We start from the raw sequence: 22790 nt of genomic DNA on the forward strand, positions 1-22790 counted from the left end.
GTAGACTAAATTATGATGGAGGAAAGGGACCAACTGATTAGGGTGAGGCACATGGAATACTAAAAGCTTACTACACAACATGCACTTAGTATTACTTTCTTGGCTACAGTATACATATCTCCTTGGCATATTACATCATTTATGCAGCAGCTGCATACAGTACATTTTTTGGACTCACCTTGTTGTGCTGTGCTCACTTGAACAGGAAGGTGGCACGGCGGTCTAGAAAGAGGCCCGAAATCCCGACATGGAATTCAGAGTTGGATGACCAATTATTAATCCGAGTTCCCAGTTGTCTTGAACCCAGTTGTCTTGAACTTGTTTTGAACGCGGCAGAAATCATGCTGGATTGACAGCATGGCCAATGTATTCACACTTTTCTGGCCCATGGCATTCCCCCTTTTTTCGTGATATCCAATTGGTAGTTACAATCTTGTCTCATTGCTGCAACTCTCCTACGGAAGGTCAAAAGCCAAGCTGCACTACTTCCTGACACACTGCTCGCTTAACCCGGGAGCCAGCCGTACCAATGTGTTGGAGGAAACATTGTCGAACTGACGATTGAAGTCAGCTTGCGGGAGCCAGGCCAGCCACAAGGAGTTGCTAGAGCACAATGAGACAAGGACATCCCGGCCGGCCGGCCAAACCCTCCCCTAACCCAGACAACGGTGGGGCAATTGTGCACCGCCTCGTCAGTCTCCCGGTCACAGCCGGCTGTGACAGCCTGGGATCGAACCCAGGGCTGCAGTGGCGCTGTAGCACTCATTGTTGAATTTGCGATTTCCAACTTGTGTAATATTTATGTCCAATGGCCGATTTATCTATAATTTCTCTTCATATGACAAGGATTGAAAAGGATTTGCCGGTAGATTGTTGACTTGATGCATGATGGTGACTGCTTGTGTAGTGGACATTTCAGTTCTTTAAGAGACATGGTCAATTATTTAAAACAATCGTCTTTATTCAGCATCGATTAATTATAGCAATAACGAAACAGTCGACCGCACATCCTAGGTTGTGTTGCCGAGAGCTTAACTGATAATGAAAAAAACAGCAACCTTATATAGGCCCTAAATGCTCAGTCAGTCATTCCTACCTTTCCCATAAGCCACATTGGTCCTGCTCCTGGTTATCTGCACGGGATGTTGCTTACCTTCCAACCCGGCTTAGTTTCCCAGATGCCAGTAAGATGAGACAGTGAGACATTGTTCTAAACTCTTCTAGGCCATCTCTATCTCGGGTCACACACATACATCATGTCTATAGAATGCCAGCTTTTAGAATTTTAGCACCAAGTCATTGTCAACTCAAGCTATCCCTAGAAAAACCTATTCCCTTAATCAGATGCCCAGAACTGCAGGTGTAACGGATTTCGTCCTCTTCTGAGGAGGAGTAGCGAGAAGGATCGGAGGACCCATTTGCAACATGGTAAGTGTTCATGATGTAATATTTAATGAATCAAACTGAACACTGAAATACAAAAAACCCTAAAGTGAACGAATGGAAACTGAAACAGTCCTGTCTGGCAACATACACAAAGACAGAAAATAAACACCCACGAAACACAGGTGGAAAAAGGCTACCTAAGTATGATTCTCAATCAGAGACAACTACCGACACCTGCCTCTGATTGAGAACCATACTAGGCCGAACACAGAAACCAACATAGACTGCCCACCCCAACTCACGCCCTGACCATACTAAAACAAAGACAAAACAAAGGAACTAAGGTCAGAATGTGACAGCAGGAAGCTAGAGTGAACACCATAAAAACTCAGCATTAGCAGGCCAGTCTTACTCTTAGTTAATTATATAACCGTTTACTATTATTAATATCAAACAAATCAGGTAAGTATGTCATCTTTCCCTGACACTTGTCTAGCTTGCTAGCTAAGATTTTGAAAGTATGATGTTGACATGATCAGTCCAATCAAAGCTACGATAGATATAACGTGATTTGACATCATTGTGTCTGTGGCCAAGAACCTTGAGCATTCTTGGATGGGCACTTCTAATGCAAGTCTATGGCAGCACCCAAGGGGCTTGCATTTTCGAACTCTACCTATAGATTTTGAACTGACGTAGTGTCCCCATGAGTGACAGAACACTGAGCCAATCATGGTGCAACTATAGAACATTACCAACCCCGACGCTCCGTATTTTACGCTGGCTGCCCCACCACCACAGAAAGCACTGATCTAGGCTGAAACACCTGCATTTTGGAACTGCATTATTCAAGAAAGCAAAAAAGAGACAATGTTTGTATGCAGCTTTAGTGATTTTGTTTTTACATTGTTTGCAAACTGATATGTATTAATGCCAAAATAACATGCAAAACAGGCAAACATGATTATTTTGTATTATTATTATTCGCCCCACCATTATTTGCCCCACCTCTTCTGAATGACACGTCGCCACTGATTGTCTGTGTGCCATTCAGAGGGTGAATGGGAAAGACAAAATATTTAAGTAACTTGAATGGGGTACAGTAGTAGGTGCCAGACACACCAGTTTGTGTCAAGAACTGCAACGCTGCTTGGCTTTTCACGCTCAACAGTTTCCTGTGTGTATCAAGAATTGGTCACCACCCAACGGACATCCAGCCAACTTGACACAACTGTGGGAAGCATTGGAGTCAACGCTTTTGCTTTTGACACCTTGTAGAGTTCATGCCCCGACAAATTGGGGATGTTCTGAGGGCAATCCCCCTTCTCCGAGTCACGTGTAAAAATTGTACTGTAAATTGGTGAATGCCTTCCTGTATTTATACTTAAGCAACATTATTTTTTAAATATATACAGTGGGGCAAAAAAGTATTTAGTCAGCCACCAATTGTGCAAGTTCTCCCACTTAAAAAGATGAGAGGCCTGTAATTTTCATCATAGGTAAACTTAAACTATGACAGACAAAATGAGAAAAAAAATCCAGAAAATCACATTGTAGGATTTTTTATGAATTTATTAGCAAATTATGGTGGAAAATAAATATTTGGTCAGCTACAAACAAGCAAGATTTCTGGCTCTCACAGACCTGTAACTTCTTCTTCAAGAGGCTCCTCTGTCCTCCACTCGATTTCAACCCCATAAAAAATCTTTGGAGGGAGTTGAAAGTCCGTGTTGCCCAGCAACAGCCCTAAACATCACTGCTCTAGAGGAGATCTGCATGGAGTAATGGGCCCAGCAACAGTGTGTGAAAACCTTGTGAAGACTTACGAAAACATTTGTCATTGCCTACAAAGGTATATCTGTCTACAATTTGCAAATATCACCTGTATTAATGGCAACTGTTTGAACTTGTTATCAGTATAAAAGACACCTGTCCACAACCTCAAACAGTCACACTCGAAACTCCACTATGGCCAAGACCAAAGAGCTGTCAAAGGACACCAGAAACAAAATTGTAGACCTGCACCAGGCTGGGAAGACTGAATCTGCAATAGGTAAGCAGCTTGGTTTGAAGAAATCAACTGTGGGAGCAATTATTAGGAAATGGAAGACATACAAGACCACTGATAATCTCACTCGATCTGGGGCTCCACGCAAGATCTCACCCCATGGGGTCAAAATGATCACAAGAACGGTGAGCAAAATCCCAGAACCACACAGGGGGACCTAGTGAATGACCTGCAGAGAGCTGGGACCAAAGTAACAAACTCTACCATCAGTAACACACTACGCCGCCAGGGACTCAAATCCTGCAGTGCCAGATGTGTCCCCCTGCTTAAGCCAGTACATGTCCAGGCCCGTCTGAAGTTTGCTAGAGAGATGGGCACCAATGACAGAACTCCCTCCACTGACGTGATTGCGGACCTCTGTCTGAAACGGGTCTAACCCAGATTCTGAATACATTCTCAATAATGATTTGTGCCGTCTCCTTAACGGAAGGAATTTGGATGATCCAGAAGAAGATTGGGAGAATGTCATATGGTCAAATGAAACCAAAATATAACTTTTTGGTAAAACCTCAACTCGTTGTGTTTGAAGGACAAAGAATGCTGAGTTGCATCCAAAGAACACCATACCTACTGTGAAGCATGGGGGTGGAAACATCATGCTTTGGGGCTGTTTTTCTGCAAAGGGACCAGGACGACTGATCCGTGTAAAGGAAAGAATGAATGGGGCCATGTATCGTGAGATTTTGAGTGAAAACCTCCTTCCATCAGCAAGGGCATTGAAGATGAAACGTGGCTGGGTCTTTCAGCATGACAATGATCCCAAACACACCGCCCGGGCAACGAAGGAGTGGCTTCGTAAGAAGCATTTCAAGGTCCTGGAGTGGACAAGCCAGTCTCCAGATTTCAACCCCATAAAAAATCTTTGGAGGGAGTTGAAAGTCCGTGTTGCCCAGCAACAGCCCTAAAACATCACTGCTCTAGAGGAGATCTGCATGGAGTAATGGGCCAAAATACCAGCAACAGTGTGTGAAAACCTTGTGAAGACTTACAGAAAACATTTGACCTCTGTCATTGCCTACAAAGGGTATATAACAAAGTATTGAGATAACCTTTTGTTATTGACCAAATACTTATTTTCCACCATAATTAGCAAATAAATTCATAAAAAATCCTACAATGTGATTTTCTGTTTTTTTTTCCCTAATTTTGTCTGTCATAGTTGAAGTGTACCTATGATAAAAATTACAGGCCTCTCTTATCTTTTTAAGTGGGAGAACTTGCACAATTTGTGGCTGACTAAATACTTTTTTGCCCCACTGTATATTATTATTTTGTATTTTTACCACCCTTTTCTCCCCAATTTCGATCTTGTCTCATCGCTGCAACTCCCCAACACACTCGAGAGGCGAAGGTCGAGTCATGCGTCCTCCGCCAAACTGCTCTTCTTACCACCCGCCCTCTTAACTCGGAAGCCAGCCGCACCATGTGTCCTGGTCGTTCCTTCTGTTATGCAGGTGAGGAGGACCCAAACGGTTCCAGAGTTTATTAATGCTCAAAACGAATAACTGAAATCCTCTAGATATCATTTGTATATGACACAATGAACTTGCTAGGCTTCTTCTATTAGTCAGTGTGTGGATGGCAGAGATTATTTACCCAGGTGTGCATCCATAAGCCCCTGATAAGATCTGGTCCTGTCATCCCTAGGCTAATGGCGACTGTCCCTTCATATTTGGATAAAACACCCTGCTTGATTCATGGCTATTTTGTCTCTCTCTTGTGCCATATCATGGGCTATCTGCAAGATGATCAAGTGTTTGCTGACTGGAACAAATATTAAAATACCACAAAGGTGTGCGTGTGTGCATTATAAAGGCCCTCTCTATGTAACTTGAAACACGGCATATGCAGGCCTGTCCCCTATTACATCCCGCCAACAAAAAAGCCCTCTAGTACCTTGTTTAGATGACGTATCTGCCTAGGAATCATGCAGTCACGACACTGTTCTACAGAACTAAGCTCGTCTCCCCTGGATATCTGGATTAAGTTGTTTCCACTTGACAGCCTCTGCTTTAGCAGTGGCTGCCCAGTCTCTTAACTTGCTATAGTAGTGGGGGAGCAGAGCCCAGTACATCTAAGAAACAGCATGTAGCGATAATGGAACTGAATTAGGGGGGTTGACGCAGCAGCAGTGGCTACCCTGGGGAGGTTATGATTGTGCAGCACTGCTCATCTGGTGGTGTACCAGACAGACGTCATTCTGCCGATGGTACGCTTTGCTTTACTGAGCACAGACTCAGCACAGAGCCAGCATGGCACAGCCGGGCCTCAAACCTTCCAGGCTCCAGAGCTGGAGAGGAGAGGGTGTATGGGCTAGTTAGATGTAAAGACAGCAGACTCTCCTCTTTGGGGAGTGGGTTGGGAGGCACATCTGTTGGGGGAGCCAGCTGCTCCAGAGCCCTCTCTCTTAGCAGGTGTTTCTGTCTGATGTGGCCCAGGTTCCCCCATGAGGTAGAGAGGCAGCCAGAGATCACATGCCCCCCCCCAAAAAAATATATATCACAGGCCTTCTTCTATTAGCGTAACTACAAAGGTAAATCAGGCTTTCATACCTAATCTAGTTAGTTGTCAGTGTTTATAACGTTGCAGGGTATCTAGTTAAAATACATCAAGGGAAAACATGGTGGATGCGAATGCAGGTGGCTGTAGTTTGCCGAGATTTGTAATTGCAAACAGCCGCCTTTAATTGGAGGTGTGGCGCTCTCCTGTGCCTCGTTTGTAAATGACATCTCAGTCCCCTGTGGGATAGGCTAAGTCACAGGAATAGAACGAGACAATCCTTTGTCTTACCTCAGATGTGCGACGACTCTAATCTCAGTTGAGGGACGAGTGTCCGTAGGGGTGACGCCATCTCTCGGGTAACAATGAGAGAGAAATGCATTTGAATGTTTTGTGCGATATCTACCGTTTACATCGATAGACAAAATCAGGATGTGTGCACGTCTCTTTGTAATATTGTGCACATAAGGTGTACTTCATCAGAGTCTGGGATCTATAGTGTCATTCATATCACATCTTCAGAAGGCGTGGGGAGATAAACAATGCAGAGATGGAGTGTAAATGCCACACTATACTGACTTTGCCTTGGGGGGAGAAGGCATAAACCTTAGTATCTCTCTCCCGCTCTGTCTCTAGGCTGTGAGTTTATTGCATCGGAGTTCTGTCTTATTTGTTGCTTCAAGGTCGCACCATAGTCAGCAGTAAAGCAGATATTGTCTTTTGAGTTCAGTGCAGTGATGCTGTTTATTATTTCATCCCACTGCTTCATTCCTTCTCTCATGTCTGGCCTTCACATGGAATATTCTAAAGGGATAGAATACACTCAGAGGAACTTCTACCAATTAGTGCCTTTATTATTGGTTAAGTCTCATAAAAGCTTTGCACATCTGTATTGTGCAATATTTTCCCATCCTTATTTTATTCAAGCTCTGTCAAGGTGTTGGATCATGGCTAAATAGCAATTTTCAAGTCTTGCCATAGATTGTTAAGCAGATTTAATCAAACCTGTAACTTTGCCACTAAGGAATATTCACTTTGGCTTTGTGTTGTAGGTTATTGTCATGACTTGACTTTAACATTAATCTGAAGACTGTTATTTATCTAATTAACTAACTGTTTAATTGTTACCCGATTAACTTAATCATGTAACAATTAACTCATTAGGATCTGGGGCACCACGAGAGCCATCTCCTGAATTAAACTCTAAAAGGTCTTTACCTATCACATCTATAAACAGTCAACTTATTAATAATAACCTCGTATCATATCATCATTCTGAACAGTCATAGCCTCCTCGCAAAAACCAGAGCTGTAGTTATGATTCAGTACTATACAAATTTGTTTATTTTTTACTAGCTCATTAAAATGGGAACACGGGATAAACATACACACTGCACTGGTTATTGACTGGAGACGTAATACGCTGAAAACAGGTCCCTAGCGGAATGACAACATTGATGCTTGTGAAGGAAGAGATGGAGGGAGAGAGAGGGACAGAGACACTTAACATTGTTACATTCAGAAACTCCTCTCACTTACAGTAACCATATACTTTGCACACGAAAAGAAATCATGAATCTATTCACCGGGGGTCTCTCGTGTACAGGGCAGCCTTGGAAAGGGGGTTGGGCCTTTTCGGGGCACGCTAGTAAGACTCTGATTGTCTGAAACGGTTCCAACAAGTCTTCTATTGTTGTCCTTCTTTGTAGTTATCTGGTGACTTGTCGTAGAATCCTGAACAGAACTACAGAGTTGACTTTCCTTTCATTCACTCTTGAAAAGGCTTCTTTGAAGATAGGCTAGACAGACGTATCAATGGTTTGAGCAGAGTAACACGATGGCCCTATTTAAATTCACTTTAGAAGAAACTTTACTTAGGACAGCTAATCAGTCGTACCAGTGATTGTCCAGGAGTTGAGTTTATCATCTCCACCTCGTGTTGAGATTCAAAGTTCAAAGCTGCAGCTTCACATCTTTCTGGTCTGGTATTTTAATTTCTTAACCCATAATTATACAGTTTGCAGGAAAGGGGCTGTTCCGGCAGGCTGACACGCTCTTTGACCTCACTCAGGGACGGTGACTATTCACTGTGCAAAGTTATAAAAAACAAGCATCTCTTATAGCTTCTCAAAACACATCCCTCTTAACAAAAACACTTTCATAATTTTTCATATTACATGCATAACGCATAGTACGGAAACTTCATACATGTAGTGGGTATACTTTCCAAGTTACAATATTTATTTTTATAATTTTTTTTTATTACATCACAAAATAACAAACAAATTGACATTAGTGTTCTATAAATCGCCTCTGACCATTCCTCACGTTCTATGTTAGAAATATTGTTCCAGTATTCACTTTTGAACGTGTTAAGAGTTTCAGCAAGAAAAGGTTTGTTTTGGAATATTTTTATTCAGTATATTTAGTATTCTTCTTTTCACTCTGTCATTTAAGTCATTCTTGTGGAGTCACTATAATGTTGTTGATCCATCAGTTTTCTGCCATCACAGCCATTGGACTCTGTAGCTGTTTAAAAAAACAACCCATGGCATCATGGTGACATCCTTAAGCAATGTCCTTCTTGTCCTGCCGTTCAGTTCAGAAAGACGACTGCATCCTTGATGTCTGGGTAGTTTAATACATCATCCACAGCATAATTATTAACTTGACCGTGCTTAAATATATATTCAATGTCTGATTTGTTATTGCTACCAATCTACCAATTACTGCCCTTTTGAGGCATCCGAAAAGCTCCCTGCTCTTTGTAGTTGTATCTGTGCTTGAAATGTAATACTTGACTGAGGGACTTTACAGATGTTGTATGTATGGGGGACAGAGGAAGGGGTAGTCATTCAAAAGTATTGCCAGCATCTATTATTTCACACAGAGTGAGTCCATGTAACTTATTATGTGATTTGTTTAGCCAGTTTACTTCTGAACTAATTTAGGCTTGCCTAAACAAAGGGGTGAATACTTATGCAACAATGGTTTTCACAGACTAAGTAAAATGATATGACTTTGCTCATGATGAACGCCCCTCAAATGATACAAATACAACAGCCTGAGCCCACTGGACTTGAAACAACGATACAGATGTATTTATCTGCAACACACTATTACAGCTGATTGTGAAATAGACACAAATTACTTATTCAAAATTCGTGACAGGCACACCAAAGAAATTCACTTTTTGTGTGTATTACATGATCTTCTTTCTTCATAAAGCATTCATGTACATTACAAATTCCAATTTGTTATGGCTAACATTAGCTAGGCTAGCTAGGTGGCCAACGTTAGCTAGGCTAGGGGATAAGGTTAGGGATAGGTAACATGCTAGCTAAGTAGTTAAATTAAGGTTAGGGTTAGGAGTTAGGTTAAAGGGTTCAAGTTAGGGGAAGGGTTAGCTAACATGCTAAGTAGTTGCACAGTAGCAAGCAGTTGCAAAGTTACTAAAGCTGTCTGTGATGAAATTCAAACACACAACCTTTGGATTGCTAGATGTTCACATTATACACCCCACCCGTCCTCCCCAACCAACCTCCCTCCCTCCTATCGTTTCGGTCTTAAGTAACCTACTTTACCCCGTTCAAAGTCACTTAAATATTTTGTCTTGCCCATTCACCCTCTGAATGGCACACATACACTCAGCTGTCTCAAGGCTTAAAAATCCTTCTTTAACCAATCTCCTACCCTTCATCTACACTGATTTGAAATGGATTTAACAAGTGACATCAATAAGGGATCATCGCTTTCACTTGGACATTCTGTCATGGAAAGAGCAGGTGTTCCTATTGTTTTGTACACTGTGTATAATTCTGATATTAGCTTTCCATTGTGGGCTTAGGTCTTTACAGTATGTAGGCAAAGCAGCCACAGACAGATTATTTTGATCTGTAAATCATAACATCCCAGTGTTGATGGCTTCTCTGGTGTCTCTTTCCCAGGTCATGGTCGTTCTCTTGCCGCTTTTTCTGTCACATGCAGCTGGAGTGTGAAGAGTGGGATCCTCTCTAAGGACACAAACAGCACTTTTAAGTTGACTTTGATGTTGAGATAAGCACCCTGACAGAATGCAGCACTGAGTAGACATACAGTATATGGTCTTTCACTGTCAGTGCTGTATGGGGTGCCAGAACTGACACACTGGACGGGGTGTATGTGTGTGTGAGAGAGGGGGCGTGTCTACTCTGTGTACAGTGAGGGCTGGCTGCAGCCAGGGGCAGACTGAGGCATGCAGACACGCTGGTGCCAGAGGAGAGTTCAGGACAAAGGCACTGCAGCGTGCTGGTGATAAATAAAGTAGGTGTAATGTCACAAAATTGACAAATGGCTAAAAGGGCCCGATGCAAGGATGGGATGGAGGTTGGCTGCAGACAGAACAGCAGAATCATTCCCTGGTGCATAACAATACAGATCAATACAGATATGAATTATAATTATAATAAACCACCCCCATCTCTTCCATCCCTCCCTGTTGTCCTCAAATGACATTACTGGGCATTACGGGGAACAATGGCGCCTCAGTCTGTCTCCATTAAACTTTATTGGGATTTTTTAATTAACAGACAGACACTTAGAAATGTGAGAGAATGCAATAAATTTTTTACATGAATGTGTACCCGAATCAGATGAATAGGAATGGAATTTGTTTTGGCCTAAATCACTAGTCTTTTGCACCAGTTCATAGTAGCCGTCAGTCTACTGCACAATACCAGTCGTCTGTCCACTATCGAAGAACGACGTGACTATGTCTGTGTCCAGTAGACTGTGTCATTTCTTGTGGTAGTTACTCGGCTGCTCGGCACCTCGTCAGCAGTAGTGACACAAATAAATGGCGGGAGGTAAATCACCCAACTCAATGTAATCGCCCCAAATGTAAGTGGATTTGGGTCTAATATTCAGCTGTCACATTACATGAGCGTAACTCAAGATGGGACATGATTCAGAATATAATATACCAATTTGCTGCATGCCTCATGGGCGCGAACAATGACTTGTTTGAGGAAAAATGTGCCTACTGGAAATAGTTCCCCAGATCACTTCTCTGTGTGCACCATTACCATTTCTTAATGTTCCTCTCTATCCCATAGACATTCTGTTCCCCCATTTCATTCTGTTGAGGTAGAAGGTTGTGGAAATAAGAGAGTAGTTAGTCATAGGCTATATATTAACAAATGGATGATTTGAATTTGAGAAAATGGTATTTGCCTGACATGTTTTGGATCTGGGACAATGTGTCTCTCTAGACAGTTCCTATGGCTTCCACGTGATGTGACGCTCCACAGCCGCTGACGACCAAAAGCACCGTTGGTCAGAAGAGGCTGGTGGGAGGAGCTATGGGAGGACAGGCTCAATGTAACAGCTGGAATGGAATCAATGGAACGGATTCAAACCCGTTGTGTCCAGGTAGTAGTAACTAGAGGTTGATCGGTTATGATTTTCCGATGCCGATTATTGGAGGACCAAAAAAAAAGCCGATACCGATTAATTGGCCGATTTTTATTTACTTATTTGTAATAATGACAATTACAACAATACTGAATGAACACTTATTTTAACTTCATATAATACATCAATAAAATCAATTTAGCCTCAAAGAAATAATGAAACATGTTCAATTTGGTTTAAATAATGCAAAAACAAAGTGTTGGAGAAGAAAGTAAAAGTGCAATATGTGCCATGTAAGAAAGCTAACGTTTAAGTTCCTTGCTCAGAACATGAGAACTGGTGGTTCCTTTTAACATCTTCAATATTCCCAGGTAAGAAGTTTTAGGTTGTGGTTATTATAGGAATTATAGGACTATTTCTCTCTATACCATTTGTATTTCATTAACCTTTGACTATTAGATGTTCTTATAGGCACTTTAGTATTGCCAGTGTAACAGTATAGCTCCCATCCCTCTTCTCTCTCCTACCTGGGCTCGAAGCAGTGTTACCCATGCAGAGCAAGGGGAACAACCACTCCAAGTCTCAGAGCGAATTAAGTTTGAAACGCTATTAGCGCGCACCCCGCTAACTAGCTAGCCATTTCACATCGGTTACACCAGCCTAATCTCGGGAGTTGATAGGCTTGAAGTCATAAACAGCTGCTGGCAAATGCACAAAAGTGCTGTTTGAATGAATGCTTACGAGCCTGCTGGTGCCTACCATTGCTCAGTCAGACTGCTCTATCAAATCATAGACTTAGTCATTAATATGATCGAATCCGGAAACTATAATCTTGAAAACAAGACGTTTATTCTTTCAGTGAAATACGGAACCGTTCCGTATTTTATCTAATGGGTGGCATCCATAAGTCTAAATATTGCTGTTACATTGCCCAACCAATGTTATGTCATAATTATGTAAAATTCTGGCAAATTAGGCAGCCCAAACTGTTGCATATACACTGACTCTGCGTGCAATGAACGCAAGAGAAGTGACACAATTTCACCTGGTTAATATTGCCTGGATTTAGCGTTGGACTAGTTAACTGTAACTGCGTTGGACTAGTTAACTGTAAGGTTGCAAGATTGAAGCCCTGAGCTGACAAGGTAAAAAATCTGTCGTTCTTTCCCTGAACAAGGCAGTTAACCCACCGTTCGTTCCTGGCCTTGTTAAATAAAGATTAAATAAAGGTGTAAAAAAAATGTCAGCTTGTTATGAGAACTTGAAATCGGCCCTAATTAATCGGCCATTCCGATTAATCGGTCGACCTCTAGTAGTAACCAGCCTGGTCAAAGGTAGTGCACTATACAGAGAATAGGGTGGCATTTGGGACAGAGCCAGCAGCTTTGTGGTCATGCTCTGTGGGGCTCATGGGGTGGAGGCAGGACCAGAGAGGGGTTGAGAGGAGACGCCGGCTTGTCTAACAACGGCCAATCAGGTGTTCTACTATGAGCTCACGGACAGCCACGGAACTCCACTGAGACCAACTGCAGCACTGATCTATTTCTGGCACACCACCACAGCGCAATGTTCTGAGAATTAGAACAGCAGCATAGCAGAGTACATATCACGAGCAGAACCTAGCGGGCACCTTAATAAGTCAACAGGATTATGCGTAGTATCCATGTCTATAAGCACATGCTACAATAACAAATATGAGGGCTTTTTCATTCATAGGATGCAATAGGCTATATGGAAATGGGTGTTTATTATCAAGCCTTTGGATAGCAAACATTTACTTGGTTCAAATGTGCTTGGGGAAATATCATGTAAGCTTCTCCATGCTATTTACAATTGTAGAGGACAAATTGTAGTAATAACATATAATAGGCTTAATTTACAGCCTACGGGTATGGTATGTTCAGAACTCATGTCAGTCAAAAAAAATGTGAGAAAAAAAATTGCCTGCTCTCCAGCTTTTTGCATAAGCATTCAAGAGGTAAGATGCGCCGAGACAGTTAAGGTCATGAGAGAAAATGGAAAAATGACTGAATAAAAGGTTATTTAGCTGAGAACTGAAACATCAGAGTGCATTATTATGGATATCCATGCTTTGATGTAAAGTCTGACAGATTACTTTCACAAAGACTAGACTTCCCTGCATTAATGTCAATGCCTTGTGTTGTCTGGTAAACTGCATATTGACTCGGAGTCAGAGCATGACCTTTTGCTATAAGTAAACTTGAGAAACTTAAAAACATTTTTTTCTTGTCATAAACTTGCTTCCAGAATCTAGAAAAAAACTCCAGGTGAAAGTGATTCCTTCTCAAACTTTCTATTGATGCTGCTGTTTATGTGTAGACAATTCCAATTTACTCTCGAAGGACCTGCCTCACAAAGGCATCGAACATGTCAGTCTTTGTTTCCCTCTGTCACTGGTACCTGTACTCTCTCTACACGCCGATTGTTCAAACTTTTCTCTTTGTCTTCCAAGCCCTTCAAAAACAATATCTCTGAGGCTCATCTTGGTTTATTTAGGTCACATTGTGTGAGTCTTCTACCCGATTGGCTTGAGACTATTGAGCTCCTAATTTAGCTTATGAAGGCTATACGCTATATATTATAATAAAATGTTGACTGTTTATGAAGATGCGGGGAGCTTCATAGAAAAAACCCCATGTGGCCTTTTGATGACCAAAATGTAAATGTAACATGCCTTGATAAGCGCAAACACGATTCTGTAGCGGAGTCAAGAAAACTTGTATGAAAGGCAATTTACTATGCATTACCCTAATCTGAAACTAATTTGACCAGAAGTCTCTCAGACATCTTTTCAGTGCTAAAATGAGTCTGGGTTCATGTGAAAAAGGCAATTAATTCAGACATGATAATCTCACACTGTGGATTCAACAGCCAGGGCGATTAGAAGGAATTAAAATATGTCAGTATTTAGGTAGAGTACTAGAGATGGGAGTAGTAGAGATATGTTTCCCATAGAATTCCTACATAGAGTCAAATGGACGTTCAACTTTGCCGTCTCTTACCAGGGAAGACGTAGAAGATAGGAGAGAAGGGACGTCCTTAATTCTAAGGGAGTACATTAAATGTACTCTAAAAGTAGAGGTCGGGACTTTTAAAAACAGTACATTGATTTGAACCGAGTCTACTTCAGCATTGTAAGTACCCGGCATTGTTCTGCCAATGACACCCTGTATAAATCAAAGAGCCATTGAAATGAAAGCACTCTAGGAGATCTGTGAATCGCTCCCTAGCCTCACAGAGATACCGCCTTTAATGAAAAACATTTCATTTCCAAATGGGAATCCACAAACAAGGGGACTGGCCCTCTGGCTAAATGGGTTTATTCTCCTGTATTGTTAGACTGCTAAAATTTCAATTGCTTGGCTAGCATCCATTTAGAGGCCAGGGAAAGGCAACATTACTTATTTTCTAGTTACAGCAAGAGTCAAAGGCCCACTCCACATGCCTGTTATATGTTATATTACCTTCCTTGTATTGTATTCGGGGTGATATCAGCCACATACTAATAGGTTTTTGGTGTCTTGGATCTCTCTCGGTTAACGGGGCCAGGGGAAATATTCAAGGCTATGGATGGGGTCAGTTAGTGGTTATTCATTAGGGAGAAACTGGGCTTCCATTTGCTGATCTTAACAGTAGTTGCAAATACGTTCTATTGTAAAGCCTACCTACTGTCCTGCAAAACTGCATCTCTCTCTCTCTCTAGATTCAAATGACAATAGCCTGCCCACCTTTGAATAGCAGTGTTCTACTACTCCCCCATATAACTTGTGTTTAACGACACGTCTGACAACCACTAGTATGCTTAACCTGGGCCAGAATGAAAGAAGTGAACTGATGAGGGGGAAAAAACTCCAGTCATGTCAGTGAGTAGATTGATGTCATTCTTACATAATGAAACACTGCCCCCTCTTGGTTTATAAGAGGAACAGGTTTTTCATTTTCCTTCATTGAAGGTCAAACGAATGATGTCGTACGTGATGAAGATAGGGTATTTTTCTTTTGTATGCTAATCACAACAAGGGAAATGCCCTGAGACAGATTAGGTTGTTGATGATCTTACACAATTAGCATCAACAGTAAGATCTCTGGTGATTGGCTGCTCAGTGCCGGTCATGGAAGCTCTACACTGGACTGGACAGAGAAAGGGAAAGGGGGGTACCTACTAGTCAGTTGTACAACTGAATGCATTCAACTGAACTGTGTCTAAAGACCATAGGGACACCTTGCTTACATTTCTTTCCTTTCTGAAATAAAAACCACACACGTTGTAATTACTTTGAATTGTTGTAGGGGATTGAGGTCAGGTTGTTCTGTTTCCTTTGATCATTATTGTTTTGTTCAAATGCAGCAGCTTCATACGGAGATGCTTTATTTTCATACATGATTTTCTTATCTTTTATTTATTTTTGTACTTTTCTCCCCCTTTTTTCTCTCCCCAATTGGTAGTTAGACAGTCTTGTCCCTTCGCTGCAACTCCCGTGCGTCCTCCGAAACACGACGCTGCCAACCCGCACTGCTTCTTGACACACTGCTCGCTTAACCCGGAAGCCAGCCGCACCAATGAGTCGGAGGAAACACCGTACAACTGGCAACCGAAGTCAGCGTGCATGCGCCCGGCCCACCAAGGAGTCGCAAGAGCGGGAGGGACAAGAGGGACAAGGACATCCCTGCCGGCCAAACCCTCCCCTTACCTTGACGACGCTGGGTCAATTGTGAACCACCTCATGGGTCTCCCGGTCACGGCCGGCTGCGACATAGCCCGGGGGTCGAACCCGGGTCTGTAGTGATGCCTCTAGGACTGCGATGCGGTGCCTTAGACCGTTGCGCCCCTCGGGAGGCCACAACATGATTTTCACACAGCACACGTTATGAACGGAGTTGAAAATTGAGATTGCAACATCAAAGGAGGCCATTTCTATCCTGTTTGAACAAAAATATAAATGCAACATAAACATAAAGTGTTGGTTCCATGTTTCAGGATCTGAAATAAAAGATCCCAGAAATAGATTATAAGCACAATTAAAGTATATCACATTGAGCCACACCAACCCTGCGCAATTGCTGTAACCACACACCTCCAGAACCCAATCGACCCATTCATAGCTTTAAATAACTCTACGTTTGCAGGCTTGCAACTCTCTTGTAATCCAATATCTTCTGTACGATATTTACTGACAGTGAGCTGTGAAAATATAACACTGTGCAGACATGCATGCAACATTCTGCATACAGTGGAATTCACTATTTGATGCAAGACTGATACCCTCTATAAGAAATGTGCTAAAGGCCATCTTTTACAGTCTAAATGTAATTTTAATGGTACAATTCTTGAACGGAAAATGATCTTAACAATAATGAATAACTTAAAATAAATAACTTAAACATTTACATTTATTAAAATACATTTAAATTTATTACATTTATTAAAATAAATTAGCATTATCATCTATAGAATGATATGACAAACAAAATAATAAAATCCGTAGCAGATTTTTGAACTAAGTACACATACCGACTAGAAAATAAGCAGCTGTAAAAGTGGAAATGGAAAACAAAATGGAAATGAAAAGGCCTGATGGTAGCGCTAGAGGAAAGGTCAAGCGGTCACCAAATCAATAGGTTTCTTCCACTCGGGGTCTTGATTGTGCACAACATATTGTACGACAATTCAGCCATTACTTTGAGACATATCTTGTTCTCAGTCTGTGGGCATCATGTGTGTAGTGATCCAATATCCATATCTATGCCATTAAACAATTATCACTGGCCCTTGCTTAACCAAGAGCCCAGCGCCGGGCCTTCTTGCTAGCAAAGTCACTGATCAAGTCTTTGAAGTCCAGCTTTCGAGATAACTGACTTTCAATGGACAACATGGCAAGACTGCAAAGTCTGTCCTCAGTTTTAACTTACTGAAAGCTCTCTCACCACCAGCAACAGTCACAGGCAGTGTGCAAAACATACGTAAAGCAATGCACCCTTCTCCAAAAATGCTTTGCAGCAGCATCTTACAAGTTGCATTCAGGAGACAAGGGGACAAGATAGGGGGGAAAGTGGCAGCATATACAGTGTTCAGGTGTCTTACTTCATGTTGAAACTCAGGTGTTAAGACCTCTGGAATACTTCGTGATCAGTGGTTGGCACACAGAAGGGACTTTATCCTCACTAATCTTCCCAACTTTCAGAACGGAAGACAATTCTTCTACAATTTTTGCAGTGGTGTGGAACCTGGTGGCCAAGTCACTTATGATGTTGTCCATAGCAGTTCCGAAACGCTGTCGCTGCACTGTCCTGAGCTGTCTCCTCTTGAGAGATCTCATCATAGTATCTCTTCCTTTTCCTCGGGCGGCTGTGTTCCTTGCTAAATTGAGGTGCAACATCCATTTGCGTAGCAATCAGTGCTGCCTCAGACAGGAGAGACTCCCATCCATCTCTAAGGGACTGGGTAGCTGAGCCTGAAGCTGCATCTGTTAGGCAGGGACAACTGATTTAAGAAGAAAATAGCTTGCTAAAAGTTTGCCTGCATTGATTTAATGCCGGCTAAAATAGGAGCAAAATGTAAACACTGAATTTTCTGTGAATATATTAAGAAACTAATGTTAGGGGAGCAAACGTAGCCTATTTCACTATGGACTAAGCTAACAGGTTCATTTCCACCACTCGCGGACTACACCCACCTACTTTAATGAAAAATTGGGTGACATACCGCCCTTTGTTTTCTCTCTCCTGTCTTTCTTTTTGTTTTTGGAAGCCAGATTTTTCTTTAGGAAGCTGAGGCATGATGCTCCACCGGCACTCCTCACTCACAATTCACTGCCAGCAAGTACCGCTCAAGTACCGCTCCCCCCCAATACGACGCCCCTGGTTGTGCACAAATGTGTTTACATCCCTTTTAGTGAGCGTTTCTCCTTTGCCAAGATAATCCATCCATCTGACAGGTGTGGCATATATTTTTTTTAAAGCTGATTAAACAGCATGATTGATAATTACAGTAAAGGTTGACTCTAAAACGTGCAGTTTTGTCACATGACACAATGCCACAGATGTCTCAAGTTTTGAGGGAGAATGTAATTGGCATTCTGACTGCAGGAATGTCCACCAGAGCTGTTGCCAGAGAAGTGAATGCTAATTTCTCTACCATAAGCTGTCTCCAACGTCGTTTTAGAGAATTTGGCAGTACGTTCAACCGGCCTCAAAACCGCAGACCACGTGTATGCCGTCGTGTGGGCGAGCGGTTTGCTGATGTCAACAATGTGAACAGACTGCCCCATGGTGGCGGAAGGGTTATGGTATGGGCAGGCATAAACTATGGACAACGAACACAATTGCATTTTATCAATGGCAATTTGAATACACAGAGATACAGTGATGAGATCCGTGGTGTCTGTGACCAACAGATGCATATCTGTATTCCCAGTCATGTGAAATCCATAGATTAGGGCCTAATTTATTTACTTAAATTGACTGATTTCCTCATCCGAACTGTAACTCCGTAAAAATCAATGAAATTGTTGCATGTTGCGTTTATATATAATTTTGTGTATATTTTCATGAGGCACCAACTCATGTATTCTAGACTGTGGGTTTTCCTTCGCAAAAGGCTACATACAGCACCTCAGGAACGTTATGATTGAATTGGATCCACAGTAATCTAGAGACCGACTCATGATCTAGGCCCGATCTAATTAATATATATTCCTTAATTAACAGCTGAGGGGTTGTCTGGGACCAAACTATGCCGTCATCCTTTTTGTGAGAATAAAAGGTGGAAGAATGGTGTATTCTGCATTTACACTTGACTCAATGAAAATGATACCATTATAACAGATTAAACCTTTTTCCCCCCAAAAAAAGAAAGAGAATGATACCGTGACGAGGCTCTCATCGAGTGGGTCTGCCTGTCATACATTTGATCAAATCCGATCCGTGTTAGCTGGCAGAAACAATGAAATAAATAAAGGGTGGGTATGACTGAGGAAGGCAGACGTCTGCTCTAATGACAATGCAGCACTTTACAGGATCCTGTGAGGGTGGCTTAATCACTTGTAAGGCTTGATTGAGTGTATGTTAATAAACATTAGACTGCCAGTGATTAGTGGTTTATGTGCTCTGCTCTCCCATCCCCAGGCTGAAGACGCAGTCCTGAAGATTGATGGAGGGCCATGCTATTCAAACAGCAGGCGTTGCTGAGACAGAAGCTCTTTGTGCTGGGCAGCCTTGCTATCGGGAGTCTCCTCTATCTAGTGGCCAGGGTTGGGAGCTTGGATAGGTATGTCGGTTGGTGTCCATAGTAGCTAACACATTTTGCTTTCGGTCTGAAAGCAAGGCCTGTTGAATGTTAAGTACAGAATGTATCTTTCTGTGTTTTCCCCTCCTCCAGGCTGCAGCCTATTTGCCCCATAGAGAGCAGACTGGGCCCTCTTCACCTGCCGGAGCAGATCCCTCTCCGGACCCTGCAGTATAAGCGTGGTCTGCTCCACGAGCTCCGCAAGGGCAATGCCACCAAAGAGCAGATCCGCCTGCACAACCTGGTGCAGCAGCTGCCCCGGGCCATCATTATCGGGGTGCGCAAGGGAGGGACGCGCGCCCTGCTGGAGATGCTCAACCTGCACCCGGCGGTGGTCAAGGCCTCGCAGGAGATCCACTTCTTTGACAACGACCAGAACTACGCCCGGGGCATCGACTGGTACCGGGAGAAGATGCCATTCTCCTTCCCCCATCAGATCACCATTGAGAAGAGCCCCGCCTACTTCATCACAGAGGAGGTCCCCGAACGCATCTTCAAGATGAACTCTTCCATCAAGCTGTTGATTATTGTGCGCGAGCCCACCACCAGAGCTGTGTCCGACTACACACAGGTGCTGGAGGGCAAGGAGCGCAAGAACAAGACCTACCACAAGTTTGAGAAGCTGGCCATTGACGGAAACACGTGTGAGGTGAACACAAAGTATAAGGCGGTACGGACCAGCATTTACACCAAGCACTTGGAGCGCTGGCTGAAGTACTTCCCCGTGGAACAATTCCACATTGTGGATGGGGACCGTCTGATCACGGACCCGTTGCCGGAGCTGCAGCTCGTCGAGCGCTTCCTCAACCTACCGTCCAGGATCAGCCACTATAATCTGTACTTCAATGCCACCAGGGGATTCTACTGCCTGCGATTTAACATTGTCTTCAACAAGTGCCTGGCAGGCAGCAAGGGGCGCATCCACCCTGAGGTGGACCCTTCGGTCGTGGCCAAACTGAGGAAGTTCTTCCACCCCTTCAATCAGAAGTTTTATCAGATCACTGGCAGGACATTCAACTGGCCCTGAGAAACGAAGGGAAGGTCTATATAAATGTGTTAACTAATGTTGTTCTGTTGACATTTTTAAGATGTCAACCTCAAAAATATTAAAGGATATTAAAAAGCACTTTGATTGAATTTAACACCTATGAGAATGACAATGTGACCAAATATGTAACAGAATCAATGTATGTTTGTTTGTAAATATGTAAGGGGGGGCGGAGGAAAAATGGTTTGAGTTACAAAACACTTTTCCCCATTTATAAACGTATAATTTTGCCATCCTCGCTCACAGTTTGACATTTATTGGGGTGAGTCTTGTCCTTGAGGCAGAACTGAACGATTTCCGCTAGATGGGCCAGTTGCTAAGTCAAAATTCACTATATTGTAAAAATTATTTATTTAATATTAGGATTAGCAGTGTGGTTAGGGTTAAGGTTAGATTTAAAATCAGATTTTATGGCTTTGTGGCTGTGCCAGCTAGTGACCACTCTGCAGAGCTGCCTCCAGAACATGTTTCATGACAAAAAAAACACTGACCCCGCTCATCTCTCAGCCAATATTGAATGAAGGGTATACTCTCAAATGTGAGATAGACATGAGATTATTTTAAGAACGGTGTGGCTTTTAAAAGGAGACTTGTCAGTCATCGACACACATATTTTACAGATTGAAACGCGTTCATAAACCTATGTGTGTGACAATGTTTCATATTAAAACAACCTTGACGAAGACGTAAGCCAACATGTTCTTACCGTTCTGAATGTGATAGTCATGCATTTATTTCCCTCTCATTTAGATGTTATATTGCATATGTGCAATGAACATTGTTTTGTTTTATGTATTCCAGTATCATTCTTTAAACATTATTCCAGTATCATTCTTTAAACCTTTATTTGTTTCTATGTTGTTTTTAGATTTATTAATGTTCTCCACTACCATGAAGTGCTTGTATCTGTAATATAACTCAGAAATCTAGATTGTCAAGAGGGAATAGGAGCATAGCATTTCTCACCAAATTCTGACTCAGATAAAAAAAGGTATTGTATGTCAAGCATTTAAATGTTGCATAAGGGATTTGAGTGGTAACTTTGTCCCCCCCCAGTATTGAAATTGTTTGTCATTGCCCTTGGCCAAAAGCCATTGTAAAAAGTTATTTGTTAGTTACTGTCAAACCATCTAATGCTTATTCTACTACAATTACCAGATTTGTTTTATGTGCAAATAGCCACTCTGTATCATAAGTGTATTGTTCTGTAACAACAAAAAAAAGGATTTCATTAAAATAACATTTAAACATGTGTCATCTGAGTATTTTTTTTTTCTGTTTTGTCTCGTAATTTATCTTGGGGTTTAAAGACACTTCCTGGATGCGTTCATTTTCAGTAAGTACTGAGTCATTCTATTGAGTCTGTCATTTGAATTCAATCACAATTGGAGACATATTTCCTGGTACCTTCATTAATTGCCCACAGCTCAGCAAATACATATTTCCATCTATCTTATTATTAGAGGGTCAATGTAAAATAAAAGGTGGTATTCTCTGATCTGTTGCATTGCAGGAACAGCTGCTCAGTCACAGACTAGCTGCTGAGATGGTTCAATGTCTACTTTCCACGCTTCAGTGCTGACTTGTTTCGACTGCATTTGAGTCAGGCTGTGCTTAGAGTCTAATCTAAGTAAATAATGGCACCTGCTGTGCAGTTGAATGTGATGTGAATCTTATAGGAATGCAGTGGCAATAGACAATACCCTGTCTCTCACAAAAGTCTGAGCAGGTTGCTCATCCTCAGTGCAATAACGATGGTGCTTATAATTTGGAGAGACATCTAGTCCATGTAATAGTGCCACTTCTGCCGATCTTCAGCCTTTTTGGGGATGCTTTTCCATGACATGCCACGGTCCTTCATCTCCTCACCTCCTCCACGGTTCTTGAGCAAGTTTCATTTGGAGAGACAACTGTGATAAATGATTAGTGTCTTCTCAACGCCTCTGTAAGAAGAGAGACTAGAAAATAATCTGGATGGACAATGACAGTCGGGTGAGTTATATAATCATTTAGTGACTGGAGAAATGTGATGTGACAAATGCTAGCCTACTTTATCGACTTAATACACAGCGTAGACTAGCATCAACAAACAT

At 42.2% G+C, this 22790-nt stretch overlaps 1 protein-coding gene across 2 annotated transcripts in view; it reads left to right on the forward strand.

Moving 5' to 3' along the window:
* LOC123995004 (heparan sulfate glucosamine 3-O-sulfotransferase 5) overlaps window positions 1–21952 on the forward strand; it is a 70014-nt gene extending 48062 nt beyond the window's left edge. For both annotated transcript variants that reach the window (XM_046298200.1, XM_046298199.1), the window contains 2 exons: window positions 19490–19631; window positions 19743–21952. In XM_046298200.1, the coding sequence (XP_046154156.1) occupies window positions 19525–19631; window positions 19743–20676 (1041 nt within the window). In that variant the 5' untranslated portion in view covers window positions 19490–19524 and the 3' untranslated portion in view covers window positions 20677–21952. The remainder of the gene's footprint in view (window positions 1–19489; window positions 19632–19742) is intronic.
* The last annotated feature ends 838 nt before the right edge of the window (window positions 21953–22790 follow it).

The sequence above is a fragment of the Oncorhynchus gorbuscha genome, linkage group LG14 (assembly GCF_021184085.1).
Source record: "Oncorhynchus gorbuscha isolate QuinsamMale2020 ecotype Even-year linkage group LG14, OgorEven_v1.0, whole genome shotgun sequence".
NCBI classification, from domain to species: domain Eukaryota; kingdom Metazoa; phylum Chordata; class Actinopteri; order Salmoniformes; family Salmonidae; genus Oncorhynchus; species Oncorhynchus gorbuscha.